We start from the raw sequence: 23,011 nt of genomic DNA on the forward strand, positions 1-23,011 counted from the left end.
AACTAGTGCTCGTGCGTAACCATGAGAGTCAGTCTTTCCCAAGCTGAGTATGTTTATGTGTTGGTCGACAGGGCTGATGACTGGTCTTGCTTTATCTTGGCATGCTCCTCCCAGGACCTGTCAAGAAAGCTGGAGGGGCCCATGAAGAAGAGGCATGAATCACCTGAGCATGCTCCTAAGGTTTTCACTGCCAAATGCTTCTGATAGAGTGCCTGATGACTGTTCATCCGCCTGCGTCAACTGGCTGATGTCACGGCATCAGCTTCGACGGTGGTGCCGTTTGGCAAACTATCGTATTACCCCCTTCACATGACTCGTTCCTGAATACGACATACCTGCCTAGTGGATGGTTAATGGATATGCTGCTTTGCAAATCTGAGCCGATGCGGACCTGGACCGCTCTCGACCGATACACCTCCGGCCGAGATGTGGATCGCCTCCTTGGTCGCCTGTTCAAGCTATATAGCACTGATCGGTGTTATCTTCAAATTAGAGCGTTACTAAGCTGCTTATTTGTGTATTCAGTTGTAATATGTTATTGACGGTATCTGAACTTAATGGGAAAAGTATTCTAGCATACTGAAATAACTAAATTACTAAATAGGGGAGAAAAAACCTTCCAAGACTTTAAAGACTTTCCATCGTGTAACTTTGCACCTGCGGTTATCAGCGGGAAATCTTCGGTTCCAGCGGAACTAAGTCGGAAAAGAAAAAAAAAAAGCACACTGCCCATCTTCGGCCAGTTGTGTCGCCGTGCCTTGCAAATCCTTGAGTTCAGGTATCCTTACATATAGGTGTTAGCTCATACAGTTAGTAAGATACCTGTAGAACCGCAAACATGAGTGGGCAGCTGGTGCTCTTGCAACCTTGGGCAACGTTCTGACCAGCCAATAATGACTAACTTGGGAGGAGAAGCCGAATGTTTATTCAGCTTCCAGTTACTCATCTAATTAAGAATGGTAATCGGGGTTTGCTTGTGCAAGCGGCCTGCACACGTGCTCGCTATCTGATGTACTACAATCCGCAAGTGGCTGAGCTCGGGCGGCAGCTAAAGTAGAGAGTGACAAATTGAATGTCTGAAATGCATCAGTCCAGATCCATGCGGCTGGGGCTGCGGTAGACACATTCCGCTGCATTCCGCTGGTACGTACAAATGCAGAGAACCCTGTGTGGGGGCCTACTTGCTATGTCCGCGGGTGTAAATATTTGGGAAAAGAAAGGGGGGATGAAAGATTAACAATCCGATGTGTTGCAAGTACTAATGCCGATGCGCCAGTGATCGGGAAACGACACTACGGATCCCAACGGTGCCGATACCCCAAATCCATTTGATCCATGCTGCATACAATAAGACGCTAGGTGCTGCAGGTGTCAGAATCTGACGAGAGAGTGACAGCGGACGGGATAAAATCGAGGGAGATGGGAGGGGGGGAAATTCTCGATGCCGCCTCTCACAGCCAAGAGCAGGGGGGCTCTGCAAGTTGGAGGTCTGATTTTTCCTGGTCTGGTCTGGTCTTCGGCTTCCCCATCCCTTCTGAGTTTGCCCTGTATGGTGTCGTGGAAATGCAATGTTGAAATTTTTCTGGAACCATGTCCCACTTCTGCCCCCTCCCATGTTCTTGTTGTTCTTTTTTGTTTAGCATACGTAGTAGTGTGGGATAATGAAGTACACAGGTGTGATATTATAGCACGCTGCTTGCATGGCCTCAACGCACATACGCATCAGCCAGCTGGAAGACCACGCCTGCTGACAGTGTGTGACTCAGCCACAAACTCCTGTCTTATTCGTTTGACCAAGCTCCCGCACCCCGGGCCTCTCCGGACGCTGGAACCAAGCCACCAAAAGAGTGCCACAACCAGCTCAACGGCAGAAGCCAAGTCATTTGCGGCGCTTACAAATAAACCACTGAACCTGACGGAGACGTGCTCGGTCCCGTTTCTTCCCCCTCCCCCTCTCCCACCCCACCCAAATATTTTGACTCCAGAAGCCGCGGCATCGGTAGCTCCGGGTTGTAGCTTTCGCGGAGTTTCTGTGTTTCGGGGACGAGTTGACCGTTTTGCTCCGCGTTCCGACCTTGGATAGATTATTCGTATTCAAGACCAGTCATTCAAGGGCCTTTTCCCTTCGGACGATAGCCATGTCATCTAAGTTAGTCATACCGTAAAGGGTATTCCGTTTCCAGGCTGGAATCGGCATTTTCCAACACGAATGCACATCAATTGGAATACCTACTATGCTTGAACTCCATTGGTGTGGCGTAGATCGCCTTGTACGCTATGGATCCATTAGTTCGCCTTGCATAGCTTAATTCTTATGAGCGCGATGCATCATTCAATTAATGCTTGATTTTCTATCAGTATTGGATCTGACCGTAACGCTCATCTAGCTCCGTAACTTAGTTCTGCCTAAAGAATACGCACTGTTACACTCCAAGTGGTCTAATCATAGCCGTCCATATGTGTGCTGCGATTGCTGATGCGCGATATCCTAGTTTTTTGGTAAAAGTATCCTAGCATTCAACTGAGAACGGCAGCTGTAGGTATTTTCGATGTATGAAAATTTAGTCTCTATTGTCAAAGGCATCCCCAAACAGAGGAAAGCCCCTCAAGCCGCTTGGACTATTTGACGAGTGCCAGATGCAAGGTGTGGGAAAAGTGGTACAAGGCATGGCTTAAGTCAAGTGGCGAGAACAAAGAGCATGTGGGGGAAGTAGAAAGAAGACGGAGGAAAGCAGAACCCGACCCTGCGTCAGGCCGGAATTTAGTGGATATTCCCAGCGTCCACCTGTTTTGAGCACACACACACAAACAAATGTCAGATCTCCATGTCGATCACTTAGCCCAGATGGCCGGGACCCTATTCCGTGGCGATCTAAAATTAGTGGACTACCCTCGGTTAGTGGGACTGCAACCTCTACCACCCTTGCAATGCCGACTTTTCACACATGGTGTAGAACCTCATGGATAGTTTGTGGATGATTTATGTTCCTGGGTTGTTGGTGTACAACAATGTAGGCTATTAACCCCCCTCTGCGAGTTTAGATGCTTCTTTAAAGGCAGGTGATTAATACTGCGGTACTCATGTATAACTTCTAACTCGGATTTGGATTTGTTTTTTTCCCAAAGCGCCTGCATTATATCTAGCCTCATTTTCTCACCTTTCACTTGGGTTTGACTTTGACAGATATCATCCCCTACTGGATAATACTGTAGTTTCGAGCCTCTGCTGTTGGACAATTAGATAATTACCCCCATCCTCATCCTTGGCCCTGCCCCCTCCAGAACCCTGGATTTTACCATACGTTGCGAGTAACGCCACTGGCACCGTTGTGGCTTAGCTCCCATTTGGGTCACCCCTTCCTCTGTTCCAATTTTTGAGCTTATTCGCACATGCTCATGAAGCAACAAGGCAGCCAGTATACGGGTTGACGGGTTTGTGGGTTAGTGTAGATTGAGGCTGCGACAGGGTTGGAAGAACTGCTTTTGTTCGCCACCATATATGTATTTACGTGGCTCATCATCGGTTGTAGCCAAACGGTAATCACCATGCCTATCTTTATGGACCATGATGCATCTTCTTTACGCATACACGTTGCATATGTGTCGTGGCTGAGCTATCCTTACACTTGATTCCAGTTACTCGTGAAATACTTACAACATTCTGCTGGGTAGGGAGGATATCACATGTGACGTGGCGGGAGAGAAATGCTCTGATATCTGGGTTACCTTTTTAGACTACGAGGCCACCATCGAACCAGGCATTGTAACTTCGGTTCACTAGTGCGGCTAGAATTGCGGTTACCCCGCTCGTAGATGCGGTGGCCATGGACTTCGCAATCGAGTATCTGACAGTTTGGCCACAACTACTTGCTGTGGGACCAGGCTTTCCGTCTGTCGAGCGCATTGGACCAGGTTTCATGATTATTCTTAGAGAATCCCTTGTTGTAACGAAGCGATTGATGTCACAGGCCTGGCGATACCCCTCTTTCCTATGGTCATGTTATCACGTTCGTGGTTCTCCATATTAGACAGTCGTAGACACTGTCGCCCAAGGAAAGCTGGCGGATAAGTGGTCGATGGCAAAACGCAAGCGACCAGTACATGGCAAAACGCAAGCGACCAGTACATGGCGATGACAGACAATCGACCAGGTAGGCTAGATAAAACTGCATTTCTGTCACTCGAGGATCATTGATAGAGACGTTTCAACTTGTGAGATTTACATTTCTTAGAGCACGCAATTCATTTCGGCACTGGTGTCATCTGGACAGTTGGATTTCCATTGAGCCCCAGCTCGCTCATCTCGACCTGATCTGCGATGGGATATCTCACTTTCCATCCAAACATTCCTACTCTCGCCTACTGCCGTACTTTGTTTAGTGTCATCAACATGGACTCCAGGGTCAAGATTGAAAAGCTTGAAGATTCACACGGCAGACGACGAATTCACTGTAGGATTATTTATCGTACTAACGTCGTAGCTAAGCATTTTGAGCATCATGCCTACAGCCCTGGGATATCCTCTTCTTGTCACATTTTATACGGAACAGCGACGATGGTCGATTTTGCTCACAACCTCTCTACCGGGAAAGATTTTACTCAGACGTCGATTGCCTTTTGTTATTTAGGTCTTCCTTTATGGATCTTCTATTGTATCTTACGTGAGCTTATTGGGATTTTCTTCCGCAGCCTCTCCAGCCGGAATGTTGTCATTTAGAGCAACGATGAGACATCTCAGTATGATATGCAAGTATTCAGCGCCCTTGTGCAAAGTATAACATGGATAAAGGTCCATTCTTGAGCCGAGTAGCAGACTATTACACCCATGACAATATGACGAATTGTCACTTTGTGGCTTCTTGGTTCTTTTCCCGAGTTACGTATGCTTGGCTTCAGTCCATTTGTCCACTGCTATGGCTTTTGCGAATCTATATACACACTCTGGGCAAGAGCATCGAACCATGGGAGGCTCTCGCACCCTGCTTGTACTTTTAACGTCCCCTTCCTCGGAAGAGTGTCACAAGGACCTTTTCTTTTCACGACGATGTGAATTACCACGAGCAGAGCGTGCGATATTATCTCCTGTCGACGCGTATACAATATCTCAGAGATACTATACGAGGTTTTGGCACTGTTGATCTTCACAACGTCTGCGAAAAGCATTGATTACAGGGTGTCTCAGTGGATAAGCTGTAGACGTAAGAAAGAGCGGTCCAGCACATGGGAGTAACTTTGATATTGGTGCGACTAGCCCAAACTACAGCAACTTGGAGCGTGAATCACTTCTTGGGTTTGCGCTCGGAGTATCCCTTGGTAATCATATTGCGGATGGCTTGTGTGGTTCTGCTGATATATCTGCGGTTTCCGTGTAAGTGGCCACGCAGTGCCTCGCCCTGCTCGCAGTTCCTAAAGGCCACCAAGACGTTTCTTCCTAGACATCACTAGGTAGTGTTGCACCTGTCCTCGTTTTCTGGGCATGGTTTGAGGTTGTCATACGATGCCAACGAGGTTATTAGCCTGAGGCCACCTATGTGATATTAATTCCAGGTGTGGTCCTCAGCGTGGATTACTAGCAACTAACAAACCCAACAACAATTTATTAGAACGCCTGTCTAGATGAGCTTGGTTTTATGCTTTCGTATGCTACCTCTAGCTTCTCGATCACCCAGGTCTGTATTTCACCTTTTGTGCATTCCCATTATGCTGTTTTACATTGACTCGCACATAACCAAGGCCGCAAAGGAATCAGAGACACGTGTACGCCTCGACAGAGAAAGATGTACTGGGAGGGGTATTATCGGGAGACTGCATAACCATATTCACAGTCTGGAATTCCCTATGTAATTAAAACACAGTGGATTTACAGATATCAAGGCGATACATCAATACGAGAGTCAACATGCAGGATACGATACCACAGTCGAACAAGCGCAAGTTAAATGGGAGGAAAAGAGACAGTGCAAGTCTGCCTGACAGTCGCAGCTGCGTAGCGGAGACCAACGGAGGTTAGGCGCAATCAGGGCGACAAGGCTGGCGTCGAGAGACTACCGGAGCAGAGGCCTTTATTTGGCAACAGGTCACATGACCGGGCTGTGTGACAAATGGATGCTTCATGGAGAAAAATGGGGTAGACACTTGGTGAAAATGTTATAATAATTTTCATTATAAAGTCACATGGAACTATCTATGCAGATTGCATTCGATAGTACATATCCGGATAGTGGCTTGCACAGATTCTTGCTGACAGCGGAAATATATGTATCGACATGCCGTGCAGGCCAAAACGATGCTCAAAGTGTCATGGCGCTACCATTAGTTGCCCCAATGGCATAGAAACATTAATCGTAAAGCACGCAAACAATCCACCACGCACCTAATGGTAGCCTGCCCCACAACACAGCGAAACATGAGAGACGCTGTGTGCATCACATGTAGTGTCACAGATGAGGAACGTAAACGTAGCAAAATGATCAGAACGTGCTTCGGCGAGGGATTGATTACGTCTCAAGCCAATCAACCCATCCATGTAGAACCCCTTTGTTTCCCGTATGGTACAGTAGAACACCAAAAACCAGCCAAACCCATAGTCATTCGTGACAAAACACTCCACTCCAAAGTCCGTTTGTGCCACCGCGCCGTGAGGTGGATCGCGTCATGGCCCAAGAAAGATTCGTAACAGACATGCAAGAACAAACACGCTTAACCACCGAAACCGTAGAGGGTGCGGCCTTGGCGCTTCAACGCGTAGACAACATCCAGAGAAGTAACGGTCTTGCGCTTGGCGTGCTCAGTGTAGGTGACGGCATCGCGGATAACGCCCTCAAGGAAGGACTTAAGAACACCACGAGTCTCCTCGTAGATCACTGAACAAGGCAGGTCAGCATGCTGCGGTTTAAATAAACCTGGAGGGCTACTTACTAGCAGAAATACGCTTGACACCGCCACGACGAGCGAGACGACGGATAGCAGGCTTGGTAATACCCTGAATGTTGTCACGAAGAATCTTGCGATGACGCTTGGCACCGCCCTTGCCGAGGCCCTTGCCGCCCTTGCCGCCTATAGGTTGAAGTTAATACACAAGTTTGGATGCAACCTCAGAACAAATTGCGGAGTGTCAAGAATAGAAAATTGGTACGTACGTCCAGTCATTGTGGTGGTAAAGTTAGGGGTCTTAAAGTGTAAGGCTGATTACGAGAATCCTGAAGAGACTGGATAGGAGGCGCGTGAGATTGTGTGCGTGTGATAACGTGGGGCTGAATAATGAAGAAACACGTCAAAGGACGCGCAGGAGGGGGACGGCATTTATATCAACAGTTCGTGGGCCTGGTGAGAATCGGGATCAGCCAGAAAAGCGGGTACGTATTGTCTGCAAAGCGCGACACGAGACCCGAAAAAAAACAACAACTGCCATTTTTGGGGCACAGACCACTGAAACAGAAGGAGACAAATTATGCAGCCAACCATCACCCGCCATTCCGTCTGGTTTGCCCTGCGCAGGGCCAATTAACCATATGTCATGTACCGGACCAAACCAGCTAGCGTCTCATCATGCTCGGATAGTTTGGGTGAAAGACCTGGGAACCGAACTGGTGCGATGCCTGAAGCATTCCGGGATTACTGGAAGGGGAGGTCTTTGACGACGTATACTACAAACAGCCAATTTGCAGCAGACTCTCATACCGGTTGCCGTTTCTGACGATGACCTTGCACATAACGGAAGGGCAAAGATCGACTTTTGCCAGGCTTAAATATCAGAAACCAGTAGTATCTTTACTACATTTTGCGAGTATGCTTTTGACTCTGCCTACGTCAAGATAGAAGAGGAACCTCGCTTATTGAATGTGGATGACAAATATTAATCGGACGCAAGCTGCCTATGATTATGGGTCATAGGCGGCATTTGCTCTATTTTCCACCGCTGCCGCTATGCTCCCTCGACTTGCCACAAATCCACCGACAGGTATGTACGGTATTTGACGAGGGAGTTCCCATCAACTGTGCAGCCTTATGTGTACAATAGATGATCGCTTTTCGCTTTGAGGTTTACTGTTGCAGTAGGGTCCAGAATTCTGCACCCGGATCCATCGTAGTCGTCATGGATTCGGAGAAGTCAGGTCTCACATAGCACCCAGCCCCGAGTCCACCGTCTTCAATCGCGTAGTCAAAACGCGCATTAACAGCTTTAAACTGGTGACGCGTCTGTCGCATGCAGATTTTTTCTTCTTGAGAAACACAGACTGTACCATACAGAGCGAAATGTTTCTTGATGCATCGCAAAGACGTGCCCGTTATGTGTGCTTTTAATCAACGGAACAAGACCCGGGAGCATTTGAGACGACACAATGTATTTACTCCTTGGTATACCTAAGCCACGGTGTTGATCAAATTGAAGCAAAGCCTCGATCTTAATGATAAGTGAGATACTGGTGACAATGCACCAGCTCAAAACAGAGAGGATTATTGGCAGTAAAACACTCAACCGCGTTGAAGTGGTCAATCCCATGTCGCGCCCACTGCCACCGCGTCAGGTAAGGCGAGGCGTGCCTGCCGCATCCCGCATTTCCCACAGACAGGGAAGGCAGGAAGCTTCAGTGGGGAAGCAAGTGCCTTGCGGGACGCTAGAGTGCCTCCGGTGGATCGCTAGTCTGAGATACGTAGTGCACCTGCCGGGTCCTAGGAACGTGGGACCTGGAAAGACGGGGTGGCGTCACAGATACTGCCAGATTTCCAACCAATCAAAAATCATACTTCTATACACTGACAACAAAGCGCAATAACCTGCCCACTGCGCCTACCTTTTTCAAAGTAATCGCGCCTGCAAAAAAGGGATTTTTCGAACGCCCGCACAGGCCACTTTCGTTTTGGCACACAATCACTCCCCTCTGCACCCAGCCCAGTTCCCTTCCTATTTATTTCCCTCCGCCCTCCACCCACTCCAGAACTTCTTTCCCCCATCCACTCACAACTATCCACCGCCTTCAATCAAACCAACAACAAAGCATTTAACCAACAACCCCATCGACTTTCATCACATTTCATTAGATACAATGGCTCGCACTAAGCAGAGTAAGTATTCTATCCAGTACTGCCATCGCGATTTTATCTAACAAGCTCCCACAGCCGCTCGTAAGTCCACTGGTGGCAAGGCCCCTCGTAAGCAGCTTGCTTCCAAGGCCGCCCGCAAGAGCGCCCCCTCCACTGGAGGTGTCAAGAAGCCTCACCGCTACAAGCCCGGTACCGTCGCTCTCCGTGAGATCCGTCGCTACCAGAAGTCGACTGAGCTTCTGATCCGCAAGCTCCCCTTCCAGCGTCTGGTAAGCACCGCCCCGCCAATGCATGGCTTCCACCTGTTCTAACGCGAATGTGCTCCAGGTTCGTGAGATTGCTCAGGACTTCAAGTCCGACCTCCGCTTCCAGTCCTCTGCCATCGGCGCTCTCCAGGAGTCCGTTGAGTCGTACCTTGTCTCTCTCTTCGAGGACACCAACCTCTGCGCTATCCACGCCAAGCGTGTCACCATCCAGTCCAAGGACATCCAGCTTGCCCGTCGCCTGCGCGGTGAGCGCAACTAAGCCTGTCTTTCGATTTTCTCTTTTCATGGGTGGTTCATGACTCGCGTTTGGGAATGCTTGACGAAGGGACCGTCTTTGGTTTTTGGGGGTAATCTGGCGTTACGAATGCGTTTGACAAACAACGCAAGGGTTGTACATTAAACAGCAGCAAAGGATGGCTGCATGGAATGCCATAAACTTCATGATCTACCTTGTTGTGCCCGAATGACGTCTTTTGTGAAATGAATGCCACGCCCGCGTCGCAAGTATAATACAAATAAAACGAGAACAAAGCAAAGCGGCATGATTGTCACCCCGGGCGCTCGAGTGCTGGGACGCAACTGCTCCCCGAAATACAGAGGACCCCGCGACGATTTTATGGCGCGCGTCTGCGCCACGCGTTATTGTGACAGTAACGACATGGGGCGCACATTTAGGGACGGCTATCGGAACGAGTGACAACTCGCCATTGCCATTCAAGCTATCGCCTTCGTTTTTGAAGTCTGTCTCTTTCTCTATGTTTCTATGTCGTGAAATCCATTACCTCTTCCTCATTGTTTGGTTGACTATGATGTTGTTTTTACGTTGGAGAATTTGTGCATCTATCCGGATCAAGCTATTTCACCACACCACGTATGCAGCCTTCGTTTGGTTTCCCATAAGCTGGCGCTCAAATTTCCTCGACAGCAGAGAGCAATATTTGAACAGGGCAATCTTGATTGTCTTTCGGGATCTCTGAATTGTACTGTTGGTTGCATTTGTCACCTCAGCCGACTAGCCTGGTAAAGATTGTAAAATGTATCATCGTATGAGTCATATTCAAAGACGCTAAGTCTGGGCCACCTGACAACCTCATTGTGTTAGTGGTTACGTAGTCATCCGTAACGTATTGTGAACAATTTACATTATTAGTTGGCTTGATATTGGCCGTCCTGTTATTTAGAACGGCTGTGGTATGTACACTTGCTGCTCTGGAGCCGGATGTTCTACATATTCTTCGCAAGTGCCCATAAGTTGTCCATCTTCGCCCTTGACAACACATCCTTGGCCTCGGCATCGGACTCACACACCTTGCTTCCCCATTTGCGGAAACCCCTTGTCTTTTCTTCACCCTCAAAAACCAACCTACACTCATTCTGTGACATGTCCTTCAAGTCACCCTTCTCGTTCTCTGCTAGCAGCCACTCCCGACCTTCTTGCTGTATGGTGCCTTCGCGTGACGGTGAATTCTCGGTCCAGTTAATGCGGTTGAGCATGAGCTGCTTGTACTTCCGGATGCTGTGCTCGCCCCCTTCAACAATGACGAGATTCATTTTTGGATGCATGATACAGATGCCAGTGAGCGAGTATTGTTCGGCGTTCTTTCCAATTTTGAACCTGTGCTGTCCGTTTGCAAGACTGTCGATCTTGAACACCAGGATATGGATTCCCTTGGCAGCGTCCTTCTCCTGATTGGCAATCAGTTTCTCGTGTTTCTCCTCTTTGGTAAGCTTGCGATCCTCATTTGCTTCAAGGTGTTTTTGTTGCCGTTCCGCGATCTGACGGTTGACAAGGTTTTCCACAGCCGTTGGATCCTTGACTGCCGAGTCCGCGTAGACACGCATCATGTTGCTCTTCTTAACCTTGGGAGGCGGAGCCGGTACAAGTCCGAGCCTAATCTTTGCTTGCTGCTCCTTCAATTCGGCCATTCTCCTCTGCCTTCGAAGTTTTGCCTGCTCTTTCGAAGTCAGATACATGGCTTTCGGTGCCGGCATGTTCCGTTCCTGCGGTGGCTCTAGTGCAACGGGGTGTTGAATATATTCGGTGATAATGGTATCCTCTGCCGCAATTTTCAGGCGAGTTTCATCGTTGATATTGTCATAATTTCCATCAACCAGCCCCTCATCGAACCACTCGATCTCTGGAGGTGCTTCAACCACAAGGTTTTTTTCCATGTCCATTTCTTCATCGATGCCCGCCTTCCTTGTTTGCGCCGCAATTCTTTTCTTCATTTCCTCCAACGCAGCCTGTCGTCGCAGTGCATTGGCTTGTTGAATGAATTTGCCCCGGGGGTGAAAATTCAGTGGCCGAGACTGTCGCTGCCGTGATCCTGCCTGTTGTGTTGCCTGTTGCTCGCTAAGATATGGGTTCAATCGTGTGCTATCTTGACCGCGCCCTGACATGACTGACGTTCTGGCACCAGAGGCAGAGGACGAATTGGAGTCGACCTGGGGCCGATGTTGAGGCGGTTTACCATCGCTCGTCCAGCCCGGAGGCTTGGCTTGACCAAGACCTTCGAGCGCAGGGTGTAGCCCGACATTGAGTCCTCCTTTCGCTTTACTTCCTCCAATCGCTGCAGCGACTCTTGCTTTCAAGGCGGCCATTTTATCAGCAGCTGATTCGGGCTTGTGAACTCGAGAATTTGGGTCATGGCGAGGCCCTAGACCCGTCATGTCTGAATGTCGGTCCATCGTGATTGGGTATATGGGGAAAGAAGTTCCCTATTCGTTGTTGCGAAAAAATGGATCTCGACGATGAGAAGCCTTCGTCAAGGTCAAAAGGTGTTCCGGGGGCGGACGCCGGTTTCTAAACAGCACGGGCTCCGAACAGAAATATTTACCAAAAGAGTTGCGTGATGTATTCGAATATTGCCAAACATTGATTGCCAAATTGATGTATTGCTGAGGGGTGGTAGTGGATAGATAGCCTGGGACAAGAGGTAGACGTGAGGACTGCGTTGTCAACCACCAAGCTGCAGTGTTTGTGGATACCTGAAGGAGCGTGCACTTCGGTAGGCACCACAATAGGTCCTTATGTAAGGTAGTTCAGAGATTGAACAATACATGGTGTTGCCGTCAATCTACTAGTAGCACCCGACAGAAAAGTATCCACCGAATGCGGGTCTTTTTTTGCCGCCACCCACCGCTAAAAAAAAGTTCCCCTCTGTCTGCCACCGCCGGACGCTCTTGATCTGTCCCACCGGGCTTGTTGATTTTGCGACCGAATGGTGTTTGTTCCGGCCAGGACGTTGGATGGAAAATTTGCTTCTTTCGGCCTCGCCTTCTGTACGGACTCAGATTGGTGTCTGGCTTATTGCTGAAGCTTCGCCAGCACCATGAATATTTCACAGCCCATCTCGTCGTCCGTAGAGACGGTCGAGTTTACTTTCCTCACCGAGGAAGAAATCAGAGCCATCTCTGTCAAGCGAATTGAGAACGACAGTACTTTCGATAACCTCCTTAACCCCGTTCCTGGTGGTCTCTATGATCCTGCCCTCGGTTCCTGGGGCGACGCTCTGTATGTGTTCCATCTCGGTCAAGTTTTGTCGGTCTCAATTTACTCATGAATTACATTATAGCTGCGCGACATGCAATCTGAATCAGTCGTCATGCCCTGGCCACGCCGGCCACATCGAGCTTCCTGTGCCCGTATACCACCCAATTTTTCTCGACCAAGTCCTCCGGCTTTTGAGATCTCAATGTGTCTACTGCAAAGGTTTTCGCATGCGTCATCGCGAAATCAACCGCTACTCCTGTAAATTGCGACTATTACAACATGGTCTTCTACACGAAGCCCACTTAGTTGACGCCATCGGCGAGGAGCTCAAGGGACTTGCGATGCCAGGAGTACCCACCGACTACGAGAGTGAGGCCGAGGAAGAAGGCACGTCTGCTGTTGACAATGTCGTTGGTGCACGCGAGGCCTTTGTTCGCCAGAGTCTTAAGGCTCACAAGCTCAGCATTGGTGAAGTTCGGAAGGGCAAGCACGAAGGATCGATTGAAATGCGGAGAGAGCTCATCAAAGATTTTATGACGCAAATCACCAAACCTCGGAAATGCGACAATTGTGGCGGTATCTCTCCTGCTTACCGAAAGGATCGCTTCGTTAAGATTTTTGAGAAGGCGCTCAGCGAAAGGGACCTTGCCCATATGGCCCAAAGGAATTTGCATCTTAAGGATTCGATGGCTACTTCGGCCCGCTTGCCGAAGTCAAAGGCCAAGCGCAGCCCCAATCACGCCGACGAAGGCGTTGCAGACGTTGACATGGCTTCATCTGAAGAGAACGACGTGGAAATGCGCGACGTCAGCAGCGACGAGCGTGACCCAACGGACAAAGAAGAACAATCCCGTGTGGATGCTGTTACGGTTGCCCCAGGGCAACAGCGATACATCAGCGCGATGGAAGTTCGGGCTCGCCTGAGAGAACTCTTCGAGAAGGAGCAGGATATTATGTCGTTGGTCTATAACTCGAAACCAATGACTAAGAGGGCGGCTAAAGTTACAGCTGACATGTTCTTCCTCCGAACTATTCTTGTACCTCCCAACAAGTTCCGCCCTGAAGCTCGTACAGGCGACTCTCAAATCTCCGAAGCCCAGCAAAATTCTTTGTACAAAATGATCTTACGGAACTGCGGCAACATTGCGAGAATACATCAGAATGTTGGGGGTACAGATCAGTACGGCAGAATGCGGGATATCAACGATTTGCATCAAATCTGGACCGAGTTGCAAGAATCTGTCAACTCCTTGATTGACAAGAGCAAGAACCCAGTGCAGGGCGCAGCCGCCAAGAGAAACGAAGACGGCATTAAGCAAAAGCTAGAAAAGAAGGAGGGTCTTTTCAGAAAGAACATGATGGGCAAGCGAGTCAACTTCGCGGCTCGAAGCGTCATCTCCCCCGACCCCAACATTGAAACCAACGAGATTGGTGTGCCGCCTGTCTTCGCTCGCAAGCTTACCTATCCTGAGCCGGTCACAAGTCACAACTTCAGAGACATGCAGCAAGCCGTTATCAACGGTGTTGACAAGTGGCCCGGTGCAGCGGCTATCGAGTATGAGAATGGACAGATTGTTAACCTGCGGTCCAAATCTGTTGATGATCGTGTATCACTTGCCAACCAACTTCTTGCGCCGACTAACAATCAGATGAGTGGCATGAAGAGCAAGAAGGTCTACCGACACCTGACGAATGGCGATGTGGTTTTGATGAACCGTCAGCCAACTTTGCACAAGCCGTCCATCATGGGCCACCGGGTCCGTGTGCTGCCTGGGGAGAAAACGATTCGAATGCACTACGCCAACTGCAACACGTACAATGCAGACTTTGATGGAGACGAGATGAACATGCATTTCCCACAAAATGAGGTAGCCAGAGCCGAGGCTCTTCAGATCGCCGACACGGACCACCAGTACTTGTCAGGAACGGCCGGCAAGCCCCTTCGCGGTTTGATTCAAGACCATCTTTCAGTTTCAGTGGCGCTGTGTAACAAGGACACCTTCTTCGACCGCGATGCCTATCAACAACTTATTTACTCTGCCTTGCGCCCAGAGAGTGGCCATATTCTTGGCGAACGAATCGAACTCATCCCCCCGGCCATCATCAAACCAGTACCAAGATGGACAGGCAAGCAAGTTGTCACTACAATTTTAAAGAACATCAAACCCCTCAATGGCGAAGGTCTCTGGATGACTGGTAAGAGTCAAGTCAAGGGCGAGCAATGGGGAAAGTTCTCGGAAGAGGGAACCGTCTTATTCCAGGATGGGCAGTTCTTGTCCGGTATTCTCGACAAGGCGCACCTTGGTCCCAGCTCTGGTGGTTTGATTCATGCCATTCATGAGATATACGGCCCCGCAGTCGCAGGCAAGCTCTTGAGTGGTATGGGCCGACTGCTCACAAGGTACCTGAATATGCGGGCGTTTACTTGTGGTATGGATGATCTTAGACTCACTCCAGAAGGCGAGAAATCTAGACGGGAAACCCTCAAGGCAGCCAAGGACATCGGCCTCGAGGTTGCGGCTAAGTACGTGTCACTTGAGGAAAAGACACCCAACAGCACAGATTCTGAGCTTCTTACTCGCTTGGAGGAGGTTATGCGTGACGACAGCAAGCAAGAAGGTCTTGATATGCTTATGAACCAGAGCTCTGCAAAAGTTTCAAGTTTGGTCACAGCTGCCTGCTTGCCAATTGGTTTGGTCAAGCAATTCCCCAAGAACCAGATGCAGTCGATGACGACATCTGGCGCCAAAGGTGGACAGGTCAATGCCAATCTCATTTCGTGCAACTTGGGACAACAGGTCCTTGAGGGCAGGAGAGTTCCACTTATGGTCAGTGGAAAATCTCTGCCCTGCTTCCGGCCTTTCGAGACGGACGTTCGTGCTGGTGGCTATATTGTTCAGCGTTTCTTGACTGGCATCCGGCCCCAGGAGTACTACTTCCATCATATGGCTGGTCGCGAGGGTCTCATCGACACCGCTGTAAAAACTTCCCGTTCAGGCTACTTGCAGCGATGTATCATCAAGGGCATGGAGGGACTAACGGTATCATATGATTCTACGGTTCGTGATGCAGATGGCACGTTGGTACAGTTTCTCTACGGTGAAGATGGGTTGGATCCGACCAAACAGAAGTACTTGTCAGATTTTGGATTCGTCCTCCGCAACATCAGTTCCGAGACCGCTCAGCTTGGCTTCAGCAACGACTTCAAGGACAAATTCGCCGGCAGCAAAGACGAAATTCTTAAGCACATGAAGAGTGCTATTAAGCATGCTAAGCTGAATAGCGACGCCCCTAAGGACCCAATTATTTCTCTTGTCAATCCAGCAAGAGTAGCATTCGCAACATCAGAAAAATTCTACGAGCAGATGACAAAGTACATCAAGGACAACAAGGATGGCCTGGTTCGAGACAAGACGAACGCGCCGTCGGGTTTGATCAATGCACCCGCTGTTAGCAAGAAAACGGCAGAACTTGTCCTTGCCGCTAAGTACATGAGGTCACTGGTCGAGGCTGGCGAAGGTGTTGGCATCGTCGCTGGTCAGAGTGTGGGTGAACCTTCGACGCAGATGACACTGAATACCTTCCATTTGGCTGGGCACTCGGCCAAAAACGTCACACTTGGTATTCCTCGTCTCCGTGAAATTCTCATGACGGCCAGTCGATTCATTTCCACACCGTCGATGACTCTCTTCCTTCACGAAGAACTCTCCGCCACTGAAGGAGAGATCTTTGCTAAATCCATTAGTGTTCTGCCCTTGGCTGACGTGCTGGACACAGCTACTGTTAACGAGCGCGTTGGAAAAGGCAAGGATGGCGCTTTGGCTAAGCTTTATGATGTACGCCTTAACTTTTTCCCTGCCGAGGAATACACCAAGACGTACGCAATTGACACGTCCGATGTGATGGACACCGTCGAAAAGAGATTCTTGGATCATCTTCTGAAGATGATGGTCAAGGAGATCAAGAAACGTCGCAGTCAATCCAGCTCGGCCACACCGGATGTTGGCGCTAAGGCTGGCGTAGTGGAAATGGCAACAGGCAACGGAGAGACAAGAGGTGGTGGGGACGATAACGACGACGACGATGATGATGGCGATGGTGACGCAACAAACGCCAAACAAAAGGCGAACCGGGAAGAAGCTGTTTCCTACGGTCCTAATGACGACGAAGACGACGCCATTCAGCGACAAATGGAGCGCGAGACATCTGTCGACGAAGATGAAGGGTTTGAGGGCAGCCCGCCACCGGATGCCAGGAAGGAGAACTCGGATGACGAGGAAGATGATGATGATTCGGAAAGCGAAGGTGGATGGAGAGCAGAGCGTGTGAAACAACGGTACCTCCGTGTTACCCGGTTCCGCAGCGATGAAGCCGGAGAATGGTGCGAGTTTACACTCGAGTTTGAGGCTGATACCCCCAAGGTGTTGATGCTCAACATTGTGCAAGCAGCAGTCAAGAAGTCGGTCATTCAGCAGATTCCTGGTGTTGGTTCTTGCACCTTTACGGCCGATCATAAGACGACGGACCCCGTTACAGGCAACGATATTTCGGTGCCGGCAATCTACACATCGGGTGCAAACCTCAAGGCAATGCAAAAATATGGTGACTTCATCAACCCAAACAAGATTGCAACCAACGATATTGCAGCTGTCCTGGATGTGTATGGTGTCGAGGCATGCCGGAACAACATTGTTTCCGAATTAGGGGGTGTCTTCGGAGGCCACGGCATCAGCGTCGACAACAGACACTTGAATCTCATCGCCGATTATATGACGCGCAACGGTGATTTCACACCCTTCAACCGTAATGGCTTGCGCGGAAACGTCAGCCCCTTCACCAAGATGAGTTTTGAGACGACTCTCTCTTTCTTGAAGGACGCCGTACTTGATGGCGACTGGGACGACCTCAGGACACCAAGTAGTCGTATTGTCATGGGCCGCTTGGGCAGGATTGGCACGGGTGCGTTCGATGTCTTGACAGCTCTGCCGACGCATCATGTCTCTCCTCATACCGAGTAGACAGCATGTTGTACCACTCGTGTGTCTTATTGTCATTCTAGGGAAGGGATTTGCTAGAAACGCTCTTGGCTGATAATTGTATTCTTTGTATGGGATTGATAGAGTGGCTTCGCGGCTTGAAAAGTAATAGAATTGAGTTTTCCGGATACTGACTGATGGCATCCTCTCTCTGGAGCTGTTGATGTGCTGGGCGCTCCAGTGAATCTAAGCCTGAATTCGGTGCCGGGCATCCGTAACTAACATCAATCTCTTAGCCACTTCAAAACCCCTGACCTGCCACTACCATCTCACTGAATCATTTGGCCTAAGCATATGTCGTGGATTTCGGGCACGGATCGTTGTCAGCCAAGCAGGCTTGTTGTATGCAGGTGAGGTATGATTGCCCGACAAACGCAGAACAGAAGTAACTCGATATCGATTGAGACGAAAGTCCGGTTACTCTAAGTTCGAGAAGGCGCACATGTGTGCAAACGTCTAGAATTCGAAATGCCTCATGTGTACGCCCGTTCAAGGGCAGTTAATTATGGATGGGCATGGTCCTTTGCTTGATGAGGACGTCCTAGACAGGTCCGATCCATGGGGTTAGGTATTTTCAATTTTTTGCAATTTTCAGTGGGTGCAAGGGCATCGTATGCGATTCCGGGACATAGTTAGAAATTCAAGAAGGCGGTGCAAATGGAAGAACTAGACCACTGTAAAAACTGGTACGACGAGTATCATATCTGCATACGTACCTGATAGGCTGTATGGGTGGAGAGTGACACGGCGGGCGTCCGTGCCCCAACCCGACATCACGGTGTGGATGCATGCAGTTGCACGCCAGCCCTACCAGGCAGCATGGCCAAAGAATGTTGGAATAGGCCAAGGGATGGTAACTGTCAAGGCACGCCCGGCGTGAGAGGGAGAGTTAGGGTCGTAATCTCATCCGTTGCTACTAGCAGTCGAGATCGTCTAGGATGGATGAAGAGCCCCGTAATTCTTCTTATCCTGGCCAACAGACTTCAAAAGATGGCGGCGACCTTTTGCGTGCGATTACCACAGGTAGATTATGCTGTGCCAAATGAAAAGGGGGTTAGACGCTAAAATAGAGAAAGGCATCAAGAAGTGGGATGCTGGCGTAGTTGGGGGCCGTGATTTGACTTACTGATGAAGACTCGTTTGTGACGACCGAGAATGGACCGAAGGAGGGATGCAAGACATAAGACGAGCCACAGGATAGAACAAATCACGATTAGATGGTAAAGCTTAGAATACCTTCTGGAATGGTACTTGTGCTAATCCTCGGGTTTATGTTTTACTTGTTCAAGCTTAGGCTAAGTTGGTGTAATGGAGTGGAGCATTTGTCTTCAGTGTTACTGGAGCATGCCTTAGTCTGCCTTGAGTGTATCATGAGCCCAGCACATTTTTTTTGAGACCACCCCACGATGGACGGGGTCCTGGCCATTGTTATTCCAGCCTTCTTATATTATTACATGGGCACCTCTGAGGTGAGGTGAGACGTGGCGGGCCTCAGTGACAGTGGCGAAGGGGCTCCCTCATTGACACTGCAGTCGCCATCGCAGAAGTACCGTCATGGTCTTACGCTTTATCAGCAGGGCGTAGATTGAGTCCTTTGCCCACAAAACCTTTATTGTTTGCCAGCACACCAGGACAAGACAACCTGCCTTATCCTGGTAAATGAAGGCTAAAACAGCACGCAAAATGGAGCATTACAATATTGGGGTCAATGTCCGTACACCCACCCCTCTTCCCAAAGTACTAATTTGGTACTCCCGCCAGCCAAGCAATTGCATACCTTCCAACAACGAACTAACCAACCAACCAACAAACCAACCAATGGTCCTACCTCGACCAAGTAAAGCAAGGTGCCCAATGATGGAATTTAATTGGCCTGTCTACGATGACTACGGATGGTGGTTGGTGGGGCGGCCGCAGACTCAAGGCAGCAGTCTGTCACATCTTGCTCCTCCTTGCCGTTGCAATTCTCAATACGCATAGTAGTTAGTAGTGAGTTACACGGTCGTATAGCAGAACCCATATGCTCAAATGCACTCCGCAATCACGACATCCCACATCTGTCATTGCTGTTCTACAGCATTTCCCCCGCTCACCTAAGATAGCCCGTCATAGGCATTTTCGACCCTACCATAGCCGTACGGCTGAGATGCACGCTTCGTGGAGTTGTAATGCAGCATCTCCCCATCTGCTTATTTCCTGGCGCTTGCGCTGCCAATCGCGTAGCTGCTTCCCGACCCAATGATGATGGCGAAACCTGAATTCAATTGGCAGCCCTATCGGGCTGTCTGCCTAGGCTCTAAGCCATCAAATGAGTATGCAGTGTATCCCAGCTGCGTCGTTTTGGACATGTCTTCTTCCTTGTTCACTAACAGACTTGCAGATGAATGGCAAACCGGCGACCCATGTAGCACTGCTGCAGGAAAAGTTCCAGCATGGATTCTTATGTAGACAGAATTTCTGCAAGACATCATCAGGGCTCATCAGATATAATGACTCATCTAGACCATTTCATTGCCCTGACCAGACCTGGTGGTTCCAACGCCATTGCCCAGGTATCTACCCAAAAGAAAGATGGTGTTGCGCTACCCAAAAGAAATCTCCTAAATCCTCCCGTTTGATAATACAAATGTGATTGTTTTGAGAAACCATGCTTGCCTGTTTTGACCGTGTCTCTTGTAACTTACGTCATCGCCCTTGCCTTGAACGCTTTATCGTGGCCAGCTGTCGCTTTGACCACCATCGCTCGTGCCGGACATGACGCTTCTGCTCCTGTTTGCCGAAGACGCCGGGTGTAGTAAGCCATTACTGGTATCCATAGGCATCGTAATCGGCGGAAGAGTACCGTGTGCTGGTACCAAGGGATGGGCGGATCCTCCTACACTGCGATTGATCGCGCCCACACCTTCATAGCCGTCGATACGTAGGTCACAAGTTCCAACATCAAACCGCTTAGAACAGCCGTCTTCCATATGTCTGGCTCTAGGGTCAGCCCGCGCTTCTCTTGGTGCCAGCGGCTCCGAGGTCTCCTTTCGTGACTTACCTTCGAAGCGTGTCCTTGCGAGCAAAGAGGCGACTGCAGTAATCGCATTTATGGTTCCTTTCCTTCATGTGCACGCTCTGGTTGTGTCGTTGTAAATCTGTCTTTCTTACAAACTTCTTGTTGCAGTCGGCCACTGGACAGGGGAAGGGATACTCTCTCTTCTCGTCGTGGGTCTCCAAATGGGCCTTGTAGTTGTAACTGCGACTGAACAGTTTGCCGCACCCCTTGACCTCACACTGGTAATTGGCATCCGCTGCTGTTGTCATACGACGTGACGCCCTCTTCGGTCGGCTGTGTTTTAGTTGATCCACACGTTTTGAGCTATTGTGGTAAGGCGGGCTGGACTCCCCCGTCGGCTGGTTTTGATAGTAAGCATCAGCATCAAGCTCGGATTTTGACCAGGCCGGCGAGTGACTGTCTGACAAGTAACTCTGATGTGGGCTTGCGTAATGGCCCGGCTCCGTCATATATGGAGCTTGCATCGAGCGTGGCGAGGGGTAATGAGAAACATCAACTCCTGAACCATAGTCATTGACGTTCTCCATTTTGATCCTCGTACCTAAATGGGCTGCAGAATGGCCGCCATGGGTATACGAAAATGAGCTTCTTGTAGATGATGGTGCAGGCGAACGACCGGTGGCATCTGCCAGCGAATGCGGCGGGTTTCCAACTGAAGAAGAGTGCGAGGGCGGCGGAGGATAAGTCTCGGATCCGTACGAGGCCACCACAGGGGGGTCATATTCTGAAAAAGGATCATATTCCGATGACAGAACATTCGGGATGGACAAAGATGAAGATGCTGGTGCCATGACGTCGGGTGTGGTCCACTCAGTGGTTGCAGTGGAATCCAGAGGCGGCAGAGACGTATCAGCCTCGGCTGCCTGGCCCAGAGAACACAGCTGGCCAGCGGCGTATAGGGAGGCAAGCTTGTACTGCTGGGCTGAGAGATCTGGAGATGGATAATCCAGAGAAGACCGCTCCGACGGACAATAGGTGTGAGTTGAAGACGCCGGCGACCTTGTTAATGATGGTGGTGTGAGGTCCATGACTGGCGAGGCCACAACCTTTTGTTAATTTTGATCGATTTGCCCTTCTCCCCCCGGACTTTGTTGGACGCAAAAGTTCGATTTATATACCAACAGGGCGTACGGAACAGGACGCAGTTAGGCCCTAGAGGGGGTGGAGGGTGCCGAGTTGGGACTTGGAAGGATGCGTGTGAGTGGGAGGAGTGTGTGGATAGGATAGATCGGGGAGTGTGTATCTGATTGGCAACCTTGCCCAGGAAGGCTGAAGGGCAGGAGGTAAGATGGGCAGCCAGACACTTATAAAAAACGTGCCTGAATCTGAGAGGGGCAAGACAAAGTAGCAGGAGAGCGATGACAAGGGGGAGACCAGACGTGTGTACCTTACCTTATTATGGTAAGGAGCGGCAGGGTAGGGAGTGTGTGGGGAGACGGGCGCGAGCGTGCGTGTGTACCTAGAGTGCAGGGCAAGAGAGAATGAGGAGGCCAAGGGGAGTTAGGTACAGTATCTGTATGTGGAATACAAAAAAGCAGACCCAGTTGGTTGGTGTTTGTAGGGGACACGAGATGAGTGGGTAAACTGGTTGGAAGAAGAGAAGTTGCTTCGATCGTCAGCTGCAGGGTGGCTGGTAGACTGAGAGAGGGAGAGGGAGAAACGATAAAGCAAGGCCGACAGACTGTTCTTGTTAAATCATCCGAGGCAGACTGGGGAAGTAGACTCGGGGAATTTTATAGAGGTTCAAGGCAGGATCTCTAACTACTTCTGCCTGGCCATGCTTGTAGAGAAAGCGGCCCAGTTGCAGCTCAAGGTCGCAAGGACGGTAAGGTCGATATATGTATGTGTGTTAGTATAGCACGTATATGATACAAGATACGAATAGCACAACAGACACCTGGGGGCGAGAGAGGTAGTGTCTAGTGTATTTCTGGAATGGAGAAGAGGAGGTGCATACAAGAGGGAAGTAGAGAATGAATGGGGAGTGAGGCAGAGATAGTGAGAGAGACGCGCGAACTGAGCGACAGAAGCAGATACTGATACAACAAGCAATGCATAGTGGTCATGTAAGGCAAGCGAAGGCGAAAGACAGCAGGAATATGGGGGCAGGCAG

General features: G+C 49.7%; 5 protein-coding genes across 5 annotated transcripts; 2 read left to right on the plus strand and 3 right to left on the minus strand.

The window, feature by feature from the left end:
* Positions 1 to 6,699: 6,699 nt before the first annotated feature.
* On the minus strand, positions 6,700 to 7,149 carry CTRU02_203577 (histone H4.1; the record flags this gene model as incomplete). The annotated part of the gene is made up of 3 exons (XM_036722154.1): positions 6,700 to 6,863; positions 6,919 to 7,056; positions 7,140 to 7,149. 3 exons carry the CDS (start codon positions 7,147 to 7,149, stop codon positions 6,700 to 6,702), a joined length of 312 nt encoding a protein of 103 aa, XP_036585760.1.
* A 1,898-nt stretch (positions 7,150 to 9,047) lies between these two features.
* Positions 9,048 to 9,570, plus strand: CTRU02_203578 (histone H3; the record flags this gene model as incomplete). The annotated part of the gene is made up of 3 exons (XM_036722155.1): positions 9,048 to 9,066; positions 9,121 to 9,314; positions 9,373 to 9,570. The coding sequence occupies 3 exons, from the start codon at positions 9,048 to 9,050 to the stop codon at positions 9,568 to 9,570; spliced, it is 411 nt and encodes a 136-aa protein (XP_036585761.1).
* Positions 9,571 to 10,535: 965 nt separating this feature from the next.
* Positions 10,536 to 11,999, minus strand: CTRU02_203579 (u4 u6 small nuclear ribonucleoprotein prp3; the record flags this gene model as incomplete). Its single annotated transcript, XM_036722156.1, has 1 exon — positions 10,536 to 11,999. The coding sequence occupies one exon, from the start codon at positions 11,997 to 11,999 to the stop codon at positions 10,536 to 10,538; it is 1,464 nt and encodes a 487-aa protein (XP_036585762.1).
* Positions 12,000 to 12,643: 644 nt separating this feature from the next.
* On the plus strand, positions 12,644 to 17,822 carry CTRU02_203580 (RNA polymerase Rpb1; the record flags this gene model as incomplete). The annotated part of the gene is made up of 2 exons (XM_036722157.1): positions 12,644 to 12,825; positions 12,887 to 17,822. The coding sequence occupies 2 exons, from the start codon at positions 12,644 to 12,646 to the stop codon at positions 17,820 to 17,822; spliced, it is 5,118 nt and encodes a 1,705-aa protein (XP_036585763.1).
* Positions 17,823 to 20,548: 2,726 nt separating this feature from the next.
* On the minus strand, positions 20,549 to 21,926 carry CTRU02_203581 (epithelial zinc-finger EZF protein; the record flags this gene model as incomplete). The annotated part of the gene is made up of 2 exons (XM_036722158.1): positions 20,549 to 20,813; positions 20,881 to 21,926. The coding sequence occupies 2 exons, from the start codon at positions 21,924 to 21,926 to the stop codon at positions 20,549 to 20,551; spliced, it is 1,311 nt and encodes a 436-aa protein (XP_036585764.1).
* Positions 21,927 to 23,011: the final 1,085 nt, after the last annotated feature.

This window comes from Colletotrichum truncatum, assembly GCF_014235925.2.
Source record: "Colletotrichum truncatum strain CMES1059 chromosome Unknown Contig_0002, whole genome shotgun sequence".
Lineage (NCBI taxonomy): Eukaryota > Fungi > Ascomycota > Sordariomycetes > Glomerellales > Glomerellaceae > Colletotrichum > Colletotrichum truncatum.